The following is an 18449-nucleotide window of genomic DNA, read 5'->3' on the forward strand; positions in this document are numbered from 1 at the left end:
CCTTGGGAAAACGTTTGAATAAGCCTATTTTGGCATTAGCTTAGATGGAACCAGTACAAGTCCAGTAACACACTCACTGCTAATGACTGACTTATTAAGCAGTTGTAGCAGGTTTGTTTTTTTTTTTTTATTTAGTGACCAATCATTTTCATATAACTGAGTAAACGTCTGGTTTTCTGCACTTCCTCCCTATGGCAAGGTGAATGGATATGGTGGTTTAAAATCCCTTTTGTATCTATCCATTTTGAGGCCACTGCAGTGAAAATATTCCATCCTCTGCACTCTTTTCCATGCAGAAGATAGATGGAAAAGTTTTCCAGGTTGCAATTCTTTTTCCAAGTGGATTCATCAGGCAGAGGAAGCCACATGAGGCAAACTGAAACCAGAGAAGAGTGTACACACCTGCAAGGAGATGCTCAGGTGTGGCAGAATGAAAATCTGGCTGCCCTGTTCCTATGCTGTGGGTGTGTGGTCATCTTTGTTCCCTGAACTTCCCACACCCCATTTTTTTTTTTTCCAATATAAAAGAGTTGAGAGCTCTATATTTCATACTATATGTACACCAGAAAGTCTCTAAGAAGACACTGCAATAGGGATGGAGTGGTTCATTTGACAATATTTACACTGCTTATGGTCAAAGTTCTTTTGTGTTCTGCAGGCTTTTTCCCCAAAACAGTTTCTGGACTGTATAAAATTGCACAGTATACATAATCAATTACCCTTATTTTTGTTTCGAGGTTTAAGAATGTGATGTTTGATATCACACCTGGAGAAGAAGTGGGTGACTTTGAAATCAAAGCAAAATTTTTGGGGGTTGAGATGGAAAAAGTGCAGCTCCATTTCCAGGTAGAGTTTGAATTTTGTTACTTTGCTGTATAGTCACAGTTGCATTTCCTCTAAATGCAATTTCAGACTTTTTTTATATATATTCATGAACTTTTCAGTCAGCAAAGAGCAACAGATCATGTGAGGAATAACTATATAACTTCCGTAGGATGGTGGGCAGGAAGTTGGGTTAACATTTATATTAGGCCAACTGCATGAAACCAAATGCCACATTAGTTCAATGGCAAGCAGCAAATACCAAGAGAAAATTAAAATACACAGAAAACAGTATTTCTTCTGGTTTGCTGTTACTGACAGTCTACAATTTGGGATCTAGAGGACATGTAATGGTTTCTACACCTATCCAACAGTTGCTTGTAATTGTTTAAATTGTGAAGGACCTGGAGTTTGAGATGGTTATCACATGATGAAAATGACCCCATCTTGTTGCTGTAAGGTATGGATTCAAACACAGAGTAATGATTTTATTTCTGATTACAGGATTTGCTTCAGATGCAGTATGAAGGTGTGGCTGTAATGAAAATGTTTGATAAAGCTAAAGTGAATGTGAATTTGCTCATATTCTTGTTGAATAAGAAGTTTTATGGAAAATGAGTGTCTTCAGATATCATGGACTGCATCCATCAGTGGGAAATCTATTCAGTATTTTTTTGCTTTCAAACGCTTGTTTTATGTTTGTTGTTGGATGCTTTTTAACTTTGAGAAAAAAAACCCTAAAACACCAAATGTTCAGAGGAATGTACGCAGTGCCTTTTCAGCATTGATAATGAAGCAAAAAAATTGGAAATAGATTAATTTAAACAGTTCCAGATATCATTGGTGTTGGTACTTTCAAATCAAAATATTGTTTAGGACACTCAGCTATTGTGGTTGTATGGATTTTAAGGTAGACAGAAACTGAATTTAGTTGAATATATAAACCTCTTCCTATTAAAACGTGTTTAAAAGACCTCAGATAAATAATATAGTTCCTGTTAGATTTTTAAGTATTTACCAAAAGAAATCCTAATGTGTTTCTAGGGGATAGTTTGAGCAAATATTTAGTTACATACTAAGCCTATTTTCTGGCAGTTGTCAACTGTAAAGCAAACTTATTGTGCAATTCAAAAATTTTTATAGGTAATTATAAAGTGACAATAACGTTTTACTGTACAAAAATATATTTTGTGATTCATTCCTACTAAATGCACTACTGCCTCATGTAAAATGACGTTTTCTACTTTCACAGCCTTTGGAGTGGCATTGGGGAAATCTGAATAGTGAACAGTTGTCGTTCAGTTTGAAGTATTTGAATACGTAAATTGTGCCTGTCTGTCTTTTTTGTAAGAAAATAAATGCAATAAAATCAGTATTTAGATTGTTTTTTTAAAATATTCTTTGGAGATTGTTCTATGTAAAATAAACATTACCTAATTAAACTGGCTTTGTTCCTAAATTTCATTTTAAAGAGTCATTAAAGCAGCAATCCAGATGGTAGTGAAAGAACCTCTTTCAGTGATTTTATAAAATAGAATCTAATTAAGCTTGATTGTCCTCACAGTACACTTTGGGAAGGTTTCTCAGCAGTGAAGACTTCATGGCCTTTATGCCATTGAACGTGATGATGATTTTACTGATGAACTACCAGTTATATCTACAGAGCAAAAGTGTGTACAGTAGGTAATGTGATAAATACATAAACCAAGAGAAAATATTTCCTACTCTCACTTTCCTTGTGACAAACATTTTAAAAGATGGACAATGAGGCATTCTGGAATGCATTGTAAAAGCAAATATTAAACAAGTATTAATTCTGAAGGTGGAATAAAACAGTGTCAATTCAGTAGCAGATATATAGACTACAAGTTTAGTTGGTATACTGACCTCTGGTATTATAGAAGCTGAAAAAATCATTACACTTACTAGAGATATTCATTTATGCATGGCATTAAATTTGAACACTTGACTATTTTAAAATATCCCTAATATCCTTAATTAAAAGATAAACAGCTCCTGTGTGCTTCCATTTTTCTTCTAGCTAGTTATGTATAAGCCGTTTTAACATGACATAAATGCTACAGTATTAATACTCTGGTTCACTTAAAATAGCTGGATGGGAAGGTGAAAGCAGCACTTTTACTTCTAAAGGAGAGAAGTGAATTGTACTTCAATATGAATTAAACTGTTGATCTTTTGTTTTCCTTTTTATTTGTAACAGTCTTGTCTAATTCCTACATATTTTTGACAAATTTTAGCTGAGCAGTTAAGTCTGCACAGCTGGGATGTTGATCCTAAGACCAGACCTTTGAGGTAATGTGTCAAAAGCCTGGACTTCTGCTGGTGAGACATGCTAGAGTCCCATAGCCTTTGTGGGAGTAAGCCACTCCTGGTTATGCTGGTTTGTGTAATGCACTCGAAGTATCTAGAGACTGCTTAGTTCTAATGTGAACAGCATGTTCCCCAGTTATTTCCTGATGTATGCAAGCTTAGGAAAGCTTATTTGGTTCCCAGGTAATACATATGAAAGGTACAGTCTCTGTGCTAGCACTCACCTTTTCCAACCATTTCTTGGGCTTCCTGCTCTTCTAGTGCACATCAAAGAGTAATTTCCATTTAATTTCTTCAAACTCCTTTAGAAGCTTTTTTTTCTTAATTAACTAGTTCAGTTTAGGGCCTTGTCACTGAACAAACAATGAACCCTGCTAAACAGGACTGACCACAATGATTCCTACTTGAATATAAGACTGATGGTAGTACTGAGTACCATGCAAATGAGCAAAGTAATTCTGTGCCCACCCACTGCTGTCCTATGCCGCTGACAGCTACTAAATACAACAAAACAGAAAGGCTTTTTGGAGGCTGCTGTAAGCTGCAATTTGGGGTCTTCAAAGTTAGACAGGAGTTGACAAAACCAATTTCATTCATGAAACGGTCTTGTGGAAAGACTTGCATTGCTGGTGCAAAACCTGAGGAAAAAGCCAGTACAGCTGAACAGAGCCTCTGCATCTTATTGCCACTATAGGAGAAAATGCACCTTTCCTTGAAAGGCTTGCCTATCCTTCAACTTCATCTTCCTTCACTGGTGGTAGTGAAAAGAAATTATAATAGCTCACAGTCTTAGTCTGTTAGCCCTGCAGTTTGCATTTTTCTGCTGTGTGTCTTTAGAGTTGACTAAGAGTGCTTGGCAGCTAACTTAGTTTATTTTGGAACTTACCCATTCTGTTGGGGATCTGAAGCTCCAAAACTGATCCACAAAATTACAAAACAGCATCTTTCTTCTTTGGCCAAGCAGACACAAACACCATCACAAGCAATAGATTTGTCCTGTTACACTTTGTGCTTATCTGCAAACCTTTGGCTGTCTCTTTTTAAAAGAATACAGGAGCGACATGACAAACTTCCCTCTAACAGCAAATCTAAAGAGTCAGTGTCACATTTGATTTCAAAAAGTTCATAACTGGATAGATAATCCCCTTCATGAAGGACTGATTTTGCCTCTGAGGTGTGCTTCTAACCTTATCCTCTTTGAGCAGTAACTACCCACCCCAGGCATGCACCAGGTTGATCTGTGAATTAAACAGCTGAAGGATGGCTCCTTCCCCAAACAATAATGATGTAGCAATCTTACTAGGTCATTGTAGGCTTTTTTGGTAGATCTAGTTTGTTTAACAGTAATGAAGTTTTGTCCTGCAACGTGCTTCTGCAACAAACAAAGCTCTGAAAATGGTGCAAGAAGTAGAATTAAAAAGTGGTAACTGGTAAAAGCTTTAGAAGTCATGAACCCTTCACCTCCATTACAATTGGTTTATCTAGAGAGAAAGTAGCAAGCTGACTTGCATAACTAAAGGATACAAAAATTAAATTAAATTTTGTTCCCACATGCAGACAGAAAATTTAACAAACATGGGGGTTTTTTATTCATTCACTATATTTACAGTAATCTAATTTAAGAACATGAAAGGACACAGCCTTATGACTGTTCCTTGTATCCACAACTAAGGTACTTCCTGCTGATAAAGTCCGAGTTTCCCTTCATATCTTTCACAAACTGTGTAGATGGGTTTATCCCTCAAGCACTGGCCCACTTGTTAAGGCTTCTTGAAACTTAAGAAATACAAATACTGACAATGTGTGCTTTTCCAACATCTGCTATAACATTTACAAATACATGTTTATTTTAAGAAAGACTGATATTTACTTCACTTCTATTTTGGGTTTAGAAATTTTTAAGTGTTCCCATGGATATGTTTATAGAGCTGTGAGACTATAGGAATGCCCAAGAATAGGTTCGCTTTCTCTTCCCAAATAGACGAAATTATCTCTGATTAAGGTATTTTCTAAAGAGATGAAGAAGAATGGTTCACGATTAAGTATAAGGTGTTTTGTGCAGGTTCCCTAGCATGTTTGGGATAATAGAGCTGTGTAAAGGCTGGCCAGCTGTAAAACTTGTGTTACTTGCCCTTGCTCTACAGAAATTGGATTCAGCCTTAACAGTGCTACAAAGTAGCAAGTGGTAGGGTTGTGGGAAGAACTTGGTAGAGATGTAGAGCTTACTGGGAATCACTAGTTGTGATCAGGAGTATTTATTTTTCATGGGTTTTAGTCTCAGATATGAGCAAAGGTCAGTGCTTCTGCAGTAATAAAGGTACGTCATACATATGAATAACTTCTAAATGGAGCTTCCCCCCCCTTCTTATGTCTGTGTTGCCGTAAATAGAAGGATGTACAGTTGAGGATGGGAGAGCATACCCTAGCAAACCAAAGAACGTCCACTTGTAAAGCCTTTGACTGTGTTACAGGCCTAAGAAACACAAAGCACTCAAACCACCAGCAGAATAAGTATTTTCAAAGAAAAGAGGCTAAATAATAGCTGCAACATTACTAAAATATTTTCCTCTATAGCTTTTATATAGGTTTCAGTTCAACCAGCTCTTGATTCATGAGCAGCTCTGAAGGACACAACAAGCTTTCCTGTCCAAGGGACATGCCACTGGAGTTCAGGAGTGGTGGCACCACTTCCTCAGGGGTCTTGCAAGAACAGACACCAGGACTGCAAGGCTGGGTAATGAATTGCTTTGAGGTTGTCCTGTACTGGTAGAGCAGTTGGCTTACTGAACCCATGCAAAACGAGCAAGCTTTGATGTCTACTTTGCACAAAGCAGATCTATGCGCTAAGGAGCTTTCCTGAATGAGCGTGATCCTTCAATCATGAGTAATGCAGATATTTCAACTGGCCTTGTTAACTGTGCTCCTCTGGGGCGTCGGCAGTTCGGATTGCGCAACCAACACGTGGCAAACTCGGCCTAGAATAATTCCTTGAGAATAACCCTTTGTTCCGCACCTCCCGCCTTCCCACCCTGCCCGAGCCCACGACCCCTTCCCATTTCTCAGCTGGGTGCCAGCGCGTTCCGCTGCCGTTTCCGCAGCGCGGGGGCTGCTGGCGGGGCTGTTGTGCTGCGGGGGCGGCACGCTCTGCCCCCCCCCCCGCCTCCGGTGCCGCCGAGGCCCCGCTCTCCTCCCCGCCCCGGCGGCGGGGCCGCCGCGCAGCCCCCGCACCCCCCCCTCCGCCGGGACGGCGCGGCAGGAAGGCGCCCCCGCCTCCCGAGGAAGCCTCGGCGGCCCCGGGGCGGCCCTTCCCCGGCCCCAGCTTCCCGGCGGTTGCCGGCCGCCGCGCCTCGGCTGCATTCGCGTCCCTCTGCTCCGGCCGAGCGGAGGGAGCTCCCCCCGCGGCCCGGCCCGGCCCGGCCCCGCCAGGCGCGGTGGCCATGGGGCCGCCGGCGCTGCCCGCGCTGCTCTGCGCCCTGGCCGTCCTCGGCTGCCCGCGCCCGCCGCCCGCCGCCGTAGCCCGCGTCGGTGAGTCGCTGCCCCCGCCCCGCGTGGGAGAGCTGCCGGGGGGCCGGGAGGGGCCGGGAGAGGCCGTGGGCGGAGGGAGAGGCGCCCCCGTCCCCGGCGGGGGTCTCCTGGGAAGCGGCGGCCGGGCGGCCCGGCGGGCGGCGAGCGAGGAGCCCGGCCGCCCGGCGAGCTGCGGGCCGCGGCAGCGCCACTCGCCTCGTCGGCGGGGCCGGAGCCGTGCGCCGTGGCAGAGGAATAGAAGCGAAATACGCGTTAGCGCGCAGCATCGCCGGCCTGTACGTCGGCAGGTCAAGGGTCTCCCGCTTCGAAGGTTTAATTGGAGCTTAGGATCGGGTTGTCTTCGGCGTTGTGAAACGCCGCTCTAGGTTTGTTCTCATAGCAGCCGCAAGAGAACAGGCTAAACCAGAAGGTTAGCCTGGGTAAAGCAACCTCAGACAGATACTTGTTGAGAACTATTTTTCTGAATGAAGGAAATGTCATAGTTCTGAAATACGCAGATCTGAGAAAGATGCCACGCCACGGGTGAGGTTATTGATGGTGAAGAATGGTTTACTGTTGTCCCGTGGCTAAGGAGGCAGCCGGGCAACAGCAAGTTGTGGTGGAAAGAAGTGACCAGGCTGGCGAGACATGCTGGTGGACTTCCTTAGAAAACTGGCATTGCCTTACATTAACAACTTCAGAAGATGGAATGCCAGCTGAATTTGTAAGTAGCGCAAACTGGGAAGATCTGCCAACACAAAATAGTTCAGAATATCCACCGCAAGTAGATGACCTTCATGCTTACTCAACTAGAAACAGCACCAATAGCAACATCAGTGCTGTAACTGGTGAGACCATGGATCCGTCTAGCTCAGAGCTTGTCTGACAATGCAGATGCTGAGGGAAGGAAGGAAGGTAAGAGAAGACATGCCTGCATGTAACCTCCCAGTTTCAGGTAGAGGTACAACAGTACAAAGGGCAAGATTTATGCATTTAGAGTTTAGCAACATTTTTTTCTGTAAAATTCAGTTCAACGTTTCTTTCAACCACACAGTGATCATAGTGCTGCTGTACAAATAACTTAGCCCCATGAGATGCCTGCTGGGAAGACTCAGCTCAAGCTCTACATACAGAAAAGGGCTGGTTAGAGGAAAAGCTTAGGGGAAATTTCAGAGCCTGGCATACTTTGACTACTAAAATGAAGGCTGAAAGGGGACAGAGCTGGTGCTTGTAATTATGCTGGGAGGGAAGTATCAGAGAGGGCAAATAATTTTGGCTAAACAACTTTTTGGCACAAGGACAAGTGGGAATGAAGAGATCACAGTCATGTTCATACTGGAATTCTAAGTAAACTGTCCTTATTTAAAAAAAAAAAAAAAAGGTGTGTGTGTAAAAGACAAATTATACGTGTTAATGCTAGAAAAGAAGATTGTACTGTTGAGTGCTATTCTTCCAGCTTATGGAAACATTCAAACTTGTTTTCCTGCCTTTTGCAATTATAGTCTTCATTAAAGAGCACCCTGAATTACAGTATTTATTTGCTGCTTCCATAGGAAATAATGATTGAAATAGTTACTGTATTACATCACTAGGAAAAGAAAAATTCAAAACAAGTTACTTCATGCACAGTAGAACTAATAAAGCCTGGCCATCTGAACATGTCTTCTGCTCTCCTTGTGCTCGCTCCTACTGTAATAATAGCATTTCCCCACTGCCCCGGATAGCCTTCCCTGTTTCCACCAAAATGTACTTAATTCCCATCACTCATGCACTGCTGTATCCCCAGGTCTGCTCTGCCCTTGCACCTGAGGCTTCTCCCTTGCTTTTCCCTTGGTCCTTCAGTATCCACAGTTACCATGTTATTGACCTGTGCTGGTCCGGCGGGCAGGTGAAAAAGCAATAGCTTGGCAGTGGGTTGGTGCTAGGTGCTTGCAGATTAGCCGACCGGGTGCTGCCGAGGTGGCTGGCTGAGGTCTGAACCTGCCCGGACTTTCCTGCATTGGGACACTGATAGCTGGATAGAGAGATGTTGTTGTTGCTTGAAGCCAGCACCTGTGGGGAAAGAGGTTGAGAAAGGAAAGCAAAAAGCAGCAGCCATCCAGTTGCAAGAAAACAATACTTTAGGAAAATGTGTGCAAATTGTTACTACATCACTCATGTAATACAGTAATGAATTCTGTATAAGCAGAGATGTGGGCTGAAGAAGATTTTTAAAAGACAATAAGGTGTTTATTTTTAGAAAAGAAAATAATTGTCATCTGTCCTACAAGATCGTGTCTTACCTTGTTTGTAAACATGTCTGGCAGGCACTTCACATTGTGCCTGTGAGTACCTAATTTATGGGCCACTAAGTAATTTAGATTCTAGATGCCTATCACTGCGGATTATACAAAGGGGAGATAAGAGAAACCGACTTTTTGTTATAAGCCAGCGGTATGGGTGCAGCTGTCATCAGTAATGCCCAGAAATCGGTATTAATTGTTGTCCAGCAGCATATTTAATTGGCTTGAGTAGAAGCCTATTCTTTAGTTTTCCACCTCACAAAGATACCCCTTGGGACATGAACACTGCTGGTTTGTCATGTGTTGTCTAGATTTATGGGTCTACAGAAATACTTAGAAAACTTCTAGAGCTCAAGAGTGCTTTTTAAGATTGGTTGAAGCTGTTAATATTTTTTGGTCTCTACTTCTCCTGTCACAGAACAGTATGTGCAGTAGTCCTTTGCATATGAAAGTAGACATAAATTATAAAATAGCTCTGTGTAAAAAAAGAAAAAGCAGTATCTTTCAGGGTAAGCAGAATATGCATATGCTGATTGTGAGACCAGCAATATGTAGTACTTGATGGAAAACAGCACAGTGTAGATTGTTAAAATCACACAATCCCAAACTTACTGAGCTTTCTACATAATTTCTCTATGTCCTTGTTGGAGAATCAGTGCAAAGACCACAGGCAGCAAAAGAACACTTCAGGTAGTTTGAGTATCATGCTGATTCAATGTAATTTTTGCCCTTCCAAGTCCTTATGGGAAGCAAAGAAAAGATTGTATGTGTATTGTATGTATATATGCAGTGTTCTGACTGCACAGCACAAGGATAAAACCTCAATGCTTTATCCCACTCTTCCTTTGTTCTTAGTTTCTTAGTCCTGTTCTTTCATACCTATTTACAATTTACAAATACTTTGATATAGCTGTCAACTCTGTCATTTCAGCAATGAGAATACTATTAGTCATAAAAATAGTAATCCACCAGGTTTGACCTCTTCCAAAAGGATCAGATGACAGCCTAGCAAAAATAGGATGACTGACCATTTATGAACATCATACAAGCTTTACTTCTGTTTTCCTAACAGATTATTTGTATTGGTAAAAATTACTAAAGCTGTAGTGAAATATGTTTTAGACAAATGATATCTACAGCTTTAAAACAGCTAGAAAGGAACATCTGTCAGATTCTGGTATAGCTGTAGCTATGTAAGAGTAGTTTTAAAATCTTTTCTGTAGAGACTGCTACTGTATTGGCTGTCTTGTCCTGTCCCATCTTATAGTTAATGCCTGTTTCCCATTACTGACCTTTATGTTTATTGTCAAGATTCATTAGAACATTTGAAATAATATAACATCTTTTCATCCACTTCCCTTCTGTGTATAAATCTCTGATCATCGGCTTTTTCAAATAAACACTGACACGAAAGGAATCCAGAACCTCAGGGCAGTAACTATCTTCCCTTCTGTTTCAGAAAGCATGAAGTGCACTGTTGTTTTTTCCAATAATACACAGATGCTGTGTCATACAAACATATAAGCAGCTTTGCAAAGGAAAAGAACTGATATGTAGCTATCAATCTTTTAAATTAAAATTAAATTGAATTTGATCAAGAAAGTTTAAATTCCCACTCTCTATATTATCAAGTGGCAAAGAAATAGCAAGTTTGAAGTCTCATTGCATTTTTCCATAGAGCTGGCTTTCAAGTAGTACCTCATGTCATCTGAGTTCAAGGTGGAGACATGGACTGAGCACAGGACACAGCATGGAGGTGTCATTAACAGCATCAAGGTTGAGTTCAACTCAGAAAGTCTTTGCTTAAACAAAGAACACATAGTTTTCACCAAGTTAAAGTATTATTCCAGAGAATTTTAACTAAACTAAAATAATTTATGAGATGTTTTTTGTCCTGAATTATTGTAATAGGATTCTGCTTTTAGAAAAGTTTGATAATGGAGTAATGCAGACTCTAAATCCTTTCATCTAAGAAAGTTGTATATAAGTTAGCTCCAAGAATTCAGGATATAATTAAAATTATTAGCAATGTTCAGGTAACTATAAGCAATAGCTAAGACAAAGGTCAGTAGTTCATAAAAGGTAATTGGCCCAATCATCGTTTTTTTTTTTCCTTTAGCATATTTTCATACTGTTCTAAATTAGGAGTCACTGATGAGAAATGGGTCAGGTTACCAGCAAGGGCTTCCAAACTAAGTTACTTAACCTCAGTCATTAAGGGTCAGTGGCTCTGGCTGGTTTGCTCACTAGTCCTCAAAAAGTGCACTGCAGCAGTGCTAGCTGAGGTGAGGCAGCTCAGGCAAAGCCCTTCAAAGTTCAAGGATACTGGGATGAGAGAGGTGCTTGCTGGAAACACCTCAGTTAACGAGTCATGGAAAGGTCATCTTGGCAATACAGTTCCTGACTGCAGACACAGGTTTACCCTCCTTCTCATCAAGTCCATTTAATTCTGTGTTCCCCAAAAACATGCCCTCCTCACATGAAACCGTGTCACCTCTTCCTTTGGTTCTCCACACTGTTCTTCAGTGGTTGCGAAACCAAAAAGGACATGTAGACCTTGGAGGCCTAGGATCATCATTGTCTTCTGTTTCAGAAGTCTTCTGGTTTAGAAATGTCAGTGGAAGAAATATATATTCAGAGCATTCAAAGTCTTGAATTCATAAAACTTGTATGTACTGGAGATACCAGAGGTACTGTTCAAGATTTTAGATCACTCTTACTGATGTCTTTACGATGGAGACAAGCCTCTGGGCATGAGAAATTAGGTTTTTTTCATTCAAGTATAACTACAATCTTCCCAGAAGAGATGAATAGTGATGGAGTCAGTTGTGACAGATTTCTATTGCAATGATCATTAAGTACCAGAAATCGCCTATTTGATGTCAGCCACAGGCTGAAGTTAGAGGTGTTAAATATAACTTGTGCTGCACCTGAACTGTTGAACTAAGAGCTGACTCCTTGAGCCATCCAACTGCTTGGACTAAACTTTTAAAGTGAGGTTAAAGATTAAGGATCTAAAGTTTTGCCTTTTGTTACTGTTCTCTTTTAGACAGCAGAATAGACCCTTGTATAAATTGTTTTAGTGCCCTTCTGTGCAAACACTGAATCTCACATACTTCTGTGTATTTGTGTTTCAGTAAAAGTACTAAATTGTTCCTACTGCAGTCTACAACAAGCTCCCAGGCTGAAATTATCATCCAGCATCTTTTTTCTGGCCTGCAGAGGTTGCAATCTAGTCACTTTGCATACGAAAACCTTTATCTTAAACACTTCCCCTCTTTTGTCCCATCTGCCCCTAGAATGCTGCTGTGACACAGCATGATATATACAGGACAGCAGCTTTAAAAAATCCCCAAATATCCCTACCACTCCTCATCTCCCCCCACATTCAAGTCTGATTTTCACCAAAATTCAAGCTGGGCAGGGCCCTTCTCACACAGCCAGTGCACAAAGGGAGGTAACTGCCTGTTTAAAGCTGCAGCCACTCCTCTCTTTGCCATCTGCCTGCTTCAGATGCTTTTGTTCATATCTGCATAAAAAATCGTTTGAATTACTGTAGAACAAATAATTGCTTCTAACGAGTAGCATCTTAGATGGGTGAATCATGCCTGTGTACTTTCAGCTCAGTGATTCAAGCTAACAACACACCTTCACTTTTATTTCAGTTGTCTAGGTTTCAACAAAGGATCAGTTGCACAGCTAAGCAGATGAATGGTTACTTTAGTAACGTTCTCACTTCTGTCTGCCCATAATATGTTTTAATTATCCTACACCTAACTAGATTAAGCCAAAGCTGAAAACAACAGTCTTCCAAAATAAGTCTCCATACAAACAACTTTTCTGCAGTAATGTCTTAAGTAGCTCTTTTGATTGTTTGGAATTTTGTTTGGGTTTTTTTTGCATAAATAAACACATACCACACATTCAACACTTTGTAATGCTAAATTCCTAACTCTTTACAGCTATATTCAAAAAAGCAGAGATACCCTGTCCTGACACTTTTCTTCTCAGTCACAGCCACCGAACCATGCTGCAGAAAACCCTGCTGTAGAGGGAACACTAGTGGCAGGTTTCAGCAGTGCCCCGAGGGCATGCATACTGTCCTCGGTGATGCACACTGTGGCATAGGATAAGTAGAACTGGGGAAGTGTTTCAGTGCCATCTGTGGCTATCTGTCTGATACAAGCAAAAGGTTGATCCATGTCCACCTTGAAAACTGCACGCAGACTTCTGCTGTCTGCCTTGATGGGGGCCATCGGGTTGATTAAGATGTCTCCAGAGCACACGGAAATATATCAGTAACTTGATGTTTTAATTGCACTTGTAACTTTTTGTTATTTTGTTGACGATTGCTTGTAATGGGAATTTTGTGTATGAATGCTAGTATTTATCCCAGCACCTCATTTCTTACAAAGTGCATGAAGGGTCTGGCAAAGGCAATTCAAGGGTGGCAAATTTACTGTTGTATTTGTGTTAAAGTAGCCCGAAGAGAACATGGATGAGATTGGGTTCTTAAGCACAGACAGAGTCTCTACCATAAAAAGCTTCCAAGCTAAGAGACAAGAGACAAAGGAGGACATCTTATCCAAACTTGTAACAGGAGCTAAAATAAAAAGGGCTGGACTAACTAACATCTTCGGGCAGTCTGTACTTTGAATCAGGAATTAACATTATTTTGTGTTGCTAATATGATCTTAGCTTTTCTTTTTGAAAGGTGTTTTTGTTTCCCCATAGCATGTAAATATTGCTTATTAATCTTAATACTTTATTATTTTTCAGCCTCCCCACGTAACAGCAGTATACCACAGATCAGAAGTTTTGTACTCTCTTTTGTAAGTCACCAGGATGACCCTATACCTACTGAAGGTGATACTGAAAATGACTTGGAAGTTGGATCCGGAGCCACCAATCAGACCGGATCATTCCTACGTGAACAACAAACAGTGTCAGTGCAGACAGCAAGATACCTCACGAGTCCGTGGCTGACGCGTTTTGTTCCTTCAGTTTACACCTTAGTGCTTGTGCTGAGTCTCCCTCTGAACATTACAGCGATACTCGTGTTTCTGAAAAAAATGAAAATTGAAAAGCCAGCTGTAGTGTACATGCTGAATTTGGCCCTTGCAGATGTCCTGTTTGTAAGTGTGCTTCCTTTTAAGATTGCTTATCACTTTTCTGGAAACAACTGGGTTTTTGGACCTGAAATGTGTCGTTTCATCACTGCTGCCTTCTACTGTAACATGTACTGTTCAATAATGCTTATGACGAGCATAAGCTTTGATCGCTTCTTAGCGGTGGTGTATCCCATGCAGTCTCTTGGGTGGCGTACATTAACACGTGCCTCGCTGATTTGTTTCATCATATGGCTTGTAGCAATAATTGGTGTTATACCTTTTCTCATCAGAGAGCAAACAATGGAAATACCCAAGTTAAATATAACTACTTGCCACGATGTGCTAAGAGAATCTGAACTTCACGGCTATTACCTCCACTTCTTCTCCATCTTCTCTTGTGTGTTTTTTGTAGTGCCATTTATAATTTCTACTGTCTGTTACGTGTGTATCATTCGATGTCTTAGTTCTTCTACCGTTGTTGCAAAACAAAATAAGAAGACACGTGCCTTGCTCTTATGTGTGGCTGTTTTTTCTGTCTTTGTTATTTGCTTTGGACCAACAAATGTCCTCCTATTAATTCATTATATCCATTTCTCTTATGATAACAGCTTAGAGTATCTCTACTTTGCCTATTTACTCTGTGTTTGTATCAGCAGCTTTAGCTGTTGCATTGACCCTTTTATTTACTACTATGCTGCTTCTCAGTATCAGAGACAATTTTTCAGTCTCTTCAATTGTAAAAAGACTTTAGATCCTAACAGTAGTAACAGTAGTGGCCAGTCAATGTCTACCACAAGTAGAAGGGCTACGTGCTCTACTAATGTGAATAACAGTGTCTACAGGAAATTACTAGCAATGCATTGAGATAACATGTCTTACACATGCTTAATTCTTAGACCATTTCAGACAAAAAAACCCCTGTATTATATCCAAGAAATGCAAAACCTTAAACCAACTTGTTGTACAATACACAGTTCTATGGGTTCATTATAGTAATGCACAATTCAAATAACTCTGTGTATGTATATATACAATATATGTAAATAGGTTAATGTAGAGGGGAAAAGTAATTTCTTAATAATAGTTGTTGAGTGTTTTTCGAATAAACTCCTTTTTTTCAGACAAGTCCTTTGCATTGTTAGTTCAGTTTATTGCAGGGGTTTTATGAAATTCCATTTTAGGATTTTGAACTGCATCAGGTTGATTAAATTCTTACTTATGGAACCATTCCATCTATCCAGTACTTCCTGAGGAAAGTGAAAATATGTTTCCAGGCTTTTTTTTTTTTTTTTTCCGAATTGGCATTATTTCTGGAATTGTGTGTAAACTTCATTTTCTTAGCATTATTTTGCATCTTGGACACTGAAACTGTTTATTTTACATTTTTATATATTCCACTTCAAAACAGACTGTATGGTTTTAGGAATGTAAGCAACTGACATCCAGCTATTGATTGGTGCAATGTGTCAGGGGAGATAATTCTCAGCAGCTACAACTAGCTTTTCCTTTGGTGTTTCTACCATTAGTGTATGCTAGGCATCTTGGTTAGGAATGCAGTATTTTTCATGATTAATTTCACAAAAAATTGTGAAATTTTATTTCACAATAAATCAATGTTGAATGGCTCTCCAGAAAATATACTGAAAAAGCCGTATTCATCATCTTGTTATGGAGTTTGTAAATGTGTGCTTTTGTGTATGTGATTAATCATCATGCACGTGTTTAGGACTTGGAAATATCCTTTATCTCTGCCAAGTCTGGATGGTTTTTATGTTTTACATTGTGTCCACATCTACTAAAATTGCTGTGGTACAAAGCCCAATAGCCAACTTCATTCTATGTAGCATTCTTTTACTACAAGGGACGCTAAAGCCTAATAACAGGAACTCAGTTTTAGAAGCAATCGTGTAGGTAATAGGACTGTACACAAAAGTGGAAATCAAATGACGTAGGGATTTAGTTAATGTAGGATTTGCCATAGGAATCTGCCAAGAAGTACAGCAATGGATAAAAGATGTCTTCAGTCCAGCACAAAGGATGAGAAACCTAATCTTTTTGCAGTAGTGTGACAGTGAGAAACTTATTTCTAACCATGATCTCTTGTCGACTTGTGTCTGTTCCTTGATGGACCTAAGTATAATTAAGTGTTGTATTACCACAGTCTCTCTAGATTTTTGTTCTCAAGTATTTGCTAATTTCTAAGTATATGAGCACTAAAAATACATGTATATGGAGTTAGAAAGGCTAAACCCCCACAAAAGTTCAAGAGACATACTCAGTTACATTCTCATTTTCTTTAATATCATATTAGGGGTGGTTTTGGTATTCAGCAAAATCCAAATGCATCTTAAAACTACGAACATCCACTTCTTGCTGGCAGAAGAAATTACCTCTGTGCTTTATGTAGTTACAGGCTGGGGGACTGCTCTTTAGATCTATTACATGGTTGGAATTTGCTTCAATGTCACAATGTTTTGTTTCATGACAGTGGGGGTTTTTTTAGGTGGCCGAAAGGGACTGTCTAGTCTGCTTTGCAAGGGGCAGTATTACGTGCTAGGGTGGAAGGAAATGTACGTGGAAAACAGCACAGCAATCATAGCGATTATTTACATCGTTTTGCTCTGTGGTTGGGTGGTTTCACTTGTAACCTCTGTGTGCTCAAGAACATTTGCAAATGAGCAACTTCTTCCTACCTTATAGGGTGAAAAAATGAGAGGGGTGAATGCAGCTGTTTATCCTCATGGCTAAGAGCATCAACAAAGATCCTGAATAAGAATGACTAAAAAAGATTTTATGCATGTTTGTAAACCAGTATCCCAGCTCTGCCACGCACGCTGCTGAAGTTGGGTTTGCTGATGATCCGGCTTGCACGCAAGTGAAAAAAAAAAAAAAAAAAAAAGAAAAATAGGAAAGGCAATTGCAGCACAGAACCTTTAAATAAAAAGGACTGACAAACCTAAGTAGACTTCTTGACTTCTTGGTAATGAGCTAAAATGCTGAAGTTGCCTTTCGAAAGTATTTTTAGGTTGCCTAAGCATGTTTGAAAACGCAACACTTGACAGGCTTGAGGAGGGGGCCCATGTGAACTTCATGAAGTTCAACAAAAAGACAAGTGCAAGGTCCTGCACCTGGGTCAGGGCAACCCCTGGTATCAACACCGACTGGGGGATGAAGGGATTGAGAGCAGCCCTGCAGAGAAGGACTTGGGGCTACTGATGGATGAAAAGCTGGGCATGTGCCAGCAATGTGTGCTTGCAGCCCAGAAAGCCAACCGTATCCTGGGCTGCATCAAAAAAATCATGGCCCGCAGGTAGAGGGACTTGATTCTGCCCCTCTACTCCACTCTGGTGAGACCCCACCTGAAGTACTGCATCCAGCTCTGGGGTCCTCAGTACAAGAAAGACATGGACCTGTTGGAGTGGATCCAGAGGAGGGCCACAAAAGTGATCAGAGGGATGGAACACCTCTCCTGTGTGGAAAGGCTGAGTGAGTTGGGGTTGTTCAGCCTGGAGAAGAGAAGGCTCCGGGGAGACCTTATAGTGACTTTTCAATACTTAAAGGAGGTTTATGAGAAGGATGGAGACTTTTTACCAGGGCCTGCAGTTACAGGACAAGAAGTAATGATTTTAATCCAAAAGAGGGTAAGTTTAGATCAGATATAAGGAAGAATTTTTTTTACAGTGAGGGTAGTGAGACACTGGAGCAGGTTGCCCAGCGAGGTTGTGGATGCCCCATCGCTGGAAGTTTTCATGGTCAGGTTGGATGGGGCTTTGAGCAACCTGATCTAGTGAAGATGTCCCTGCTCATTGCAGGGGGTTGGACTAGATCACCTTCAGAGGTCCCTTCCAACCCAAACCGTTCAATGATACATGCATACACATGCTATTTATATTGACGCTCTGCAAGTGCTTCTAGCAAGCTTCTTGCTAGCCTGCTAAATACAGAGAGGTGATTAACAAGTCAATTACCACATAGCATAAAACATACAGCAAATGTCACCTTTTCATAGCAAATGAAGCATTAACAGTTATTTCTCCTTTTAAGCTCCCACACCTAGTGTCATACCTCTGCTTTCTGTTTATATTTTGTTGAGGCTTCAGCCTGATTGGATTGCAAAAAGAATCAAACTGCTATGTGACTGGAGGAGTCTCATACCAAGGCAGTGGCAGCTCAACTCTTACTGAATTTGGCATTTCTGTGCAACTGGTTAGTTGGAGCATCCTACAGTTATCAGTGTCTGTTTTGCTGCTGTATTTGATGGCAAGAAGAAGGGCAGGACCTGCTCAAGCAGCAGCAGTTTATGGAGCCAACCTCAAGCACAAACAGCATCTGCAAAATAGGTTATAACTTCTGAGCATGGCCACGCAGCAAAGCACAATGTGGTAAGGTTTTGAGGAAA

The 18449-nt window shown here is 40.8% G+C and overlaps 2 protein-coding genes across 6 annotated transcripts in view; both read left to right on the plus strand.

Annotated features, from left to right (window-relative positions):
* IQGAP2 (IQ motif containing GTPase activating protein 2) overlaps window positions 1-2194 on the plus strand; it is a 130047-nt gene extending 127853 nt beyond the window's left edge. For all 4 annotated transcript variants that reach the window (XM_030004394.1, XM_030004398.1, XM_030004395.1 and 1 more), the window contains 2 exons: window positions 738-846; window positions 1327-2194. In XM_030004394.1, the coding sequence (XP_029860254.1) occupies window positions 738-846; window positions 1327-1440 (223 nt within the window). In that variant the 3' untranslated portion in view covers window positions 1441-2194. The remainder of the gene's footprint in view (window positions 1-737; window positions 847-1326) is intronic.
* A 4201-nt stretch (window positions 2195-6395) lies between these two features.
* F2R (coagulation factor II thrombin receptor) lies at window positions 6396-16984 on the plus strand. Of its 2 annotated transcripts, XM_030005528.2 has the most exons (3): window positions 6396-6678; window positions 13719-14074; window positions 16751-16984. In XM_030005528.2, exons 1-3 carry the CDS (start codon window positions 6591-6593, stop codon window positions 16796-16798), a joined length of 492 nt encoding a protein of 163 aa, XP_029861388.1. In that variant the 5' UTR covers window positions 6396-6590; the 3' UTR covers window positions 16799-16984. The 2 variants fall into 2 exon arrangements, with proteins under 2 accessions (XP_029861388.1, XP_029861387.1); XM_030005527.2 differs by lacking the exon at window positions 16751-16984 and having other exon boundaries at window positions 6410-6678; window positions 13719-15175.
* The last annotated feature ends 1465 nt before the right edge of the window (window positions 16985-18449 follow it).

This window comes from Aquila chrysaetos, chromosome Z (assembly GCF_900496995.4).
Source record: "Aquila chrysaetos chrysaetos chromosome Z, bAquChr1.4, whole genome shotgun sequence".
NCBI lineage: Eukaryota > Metazoa > Chordata > Aves > Accipitriformes > Accipitridae > Aquila > Aquila chrysaetos.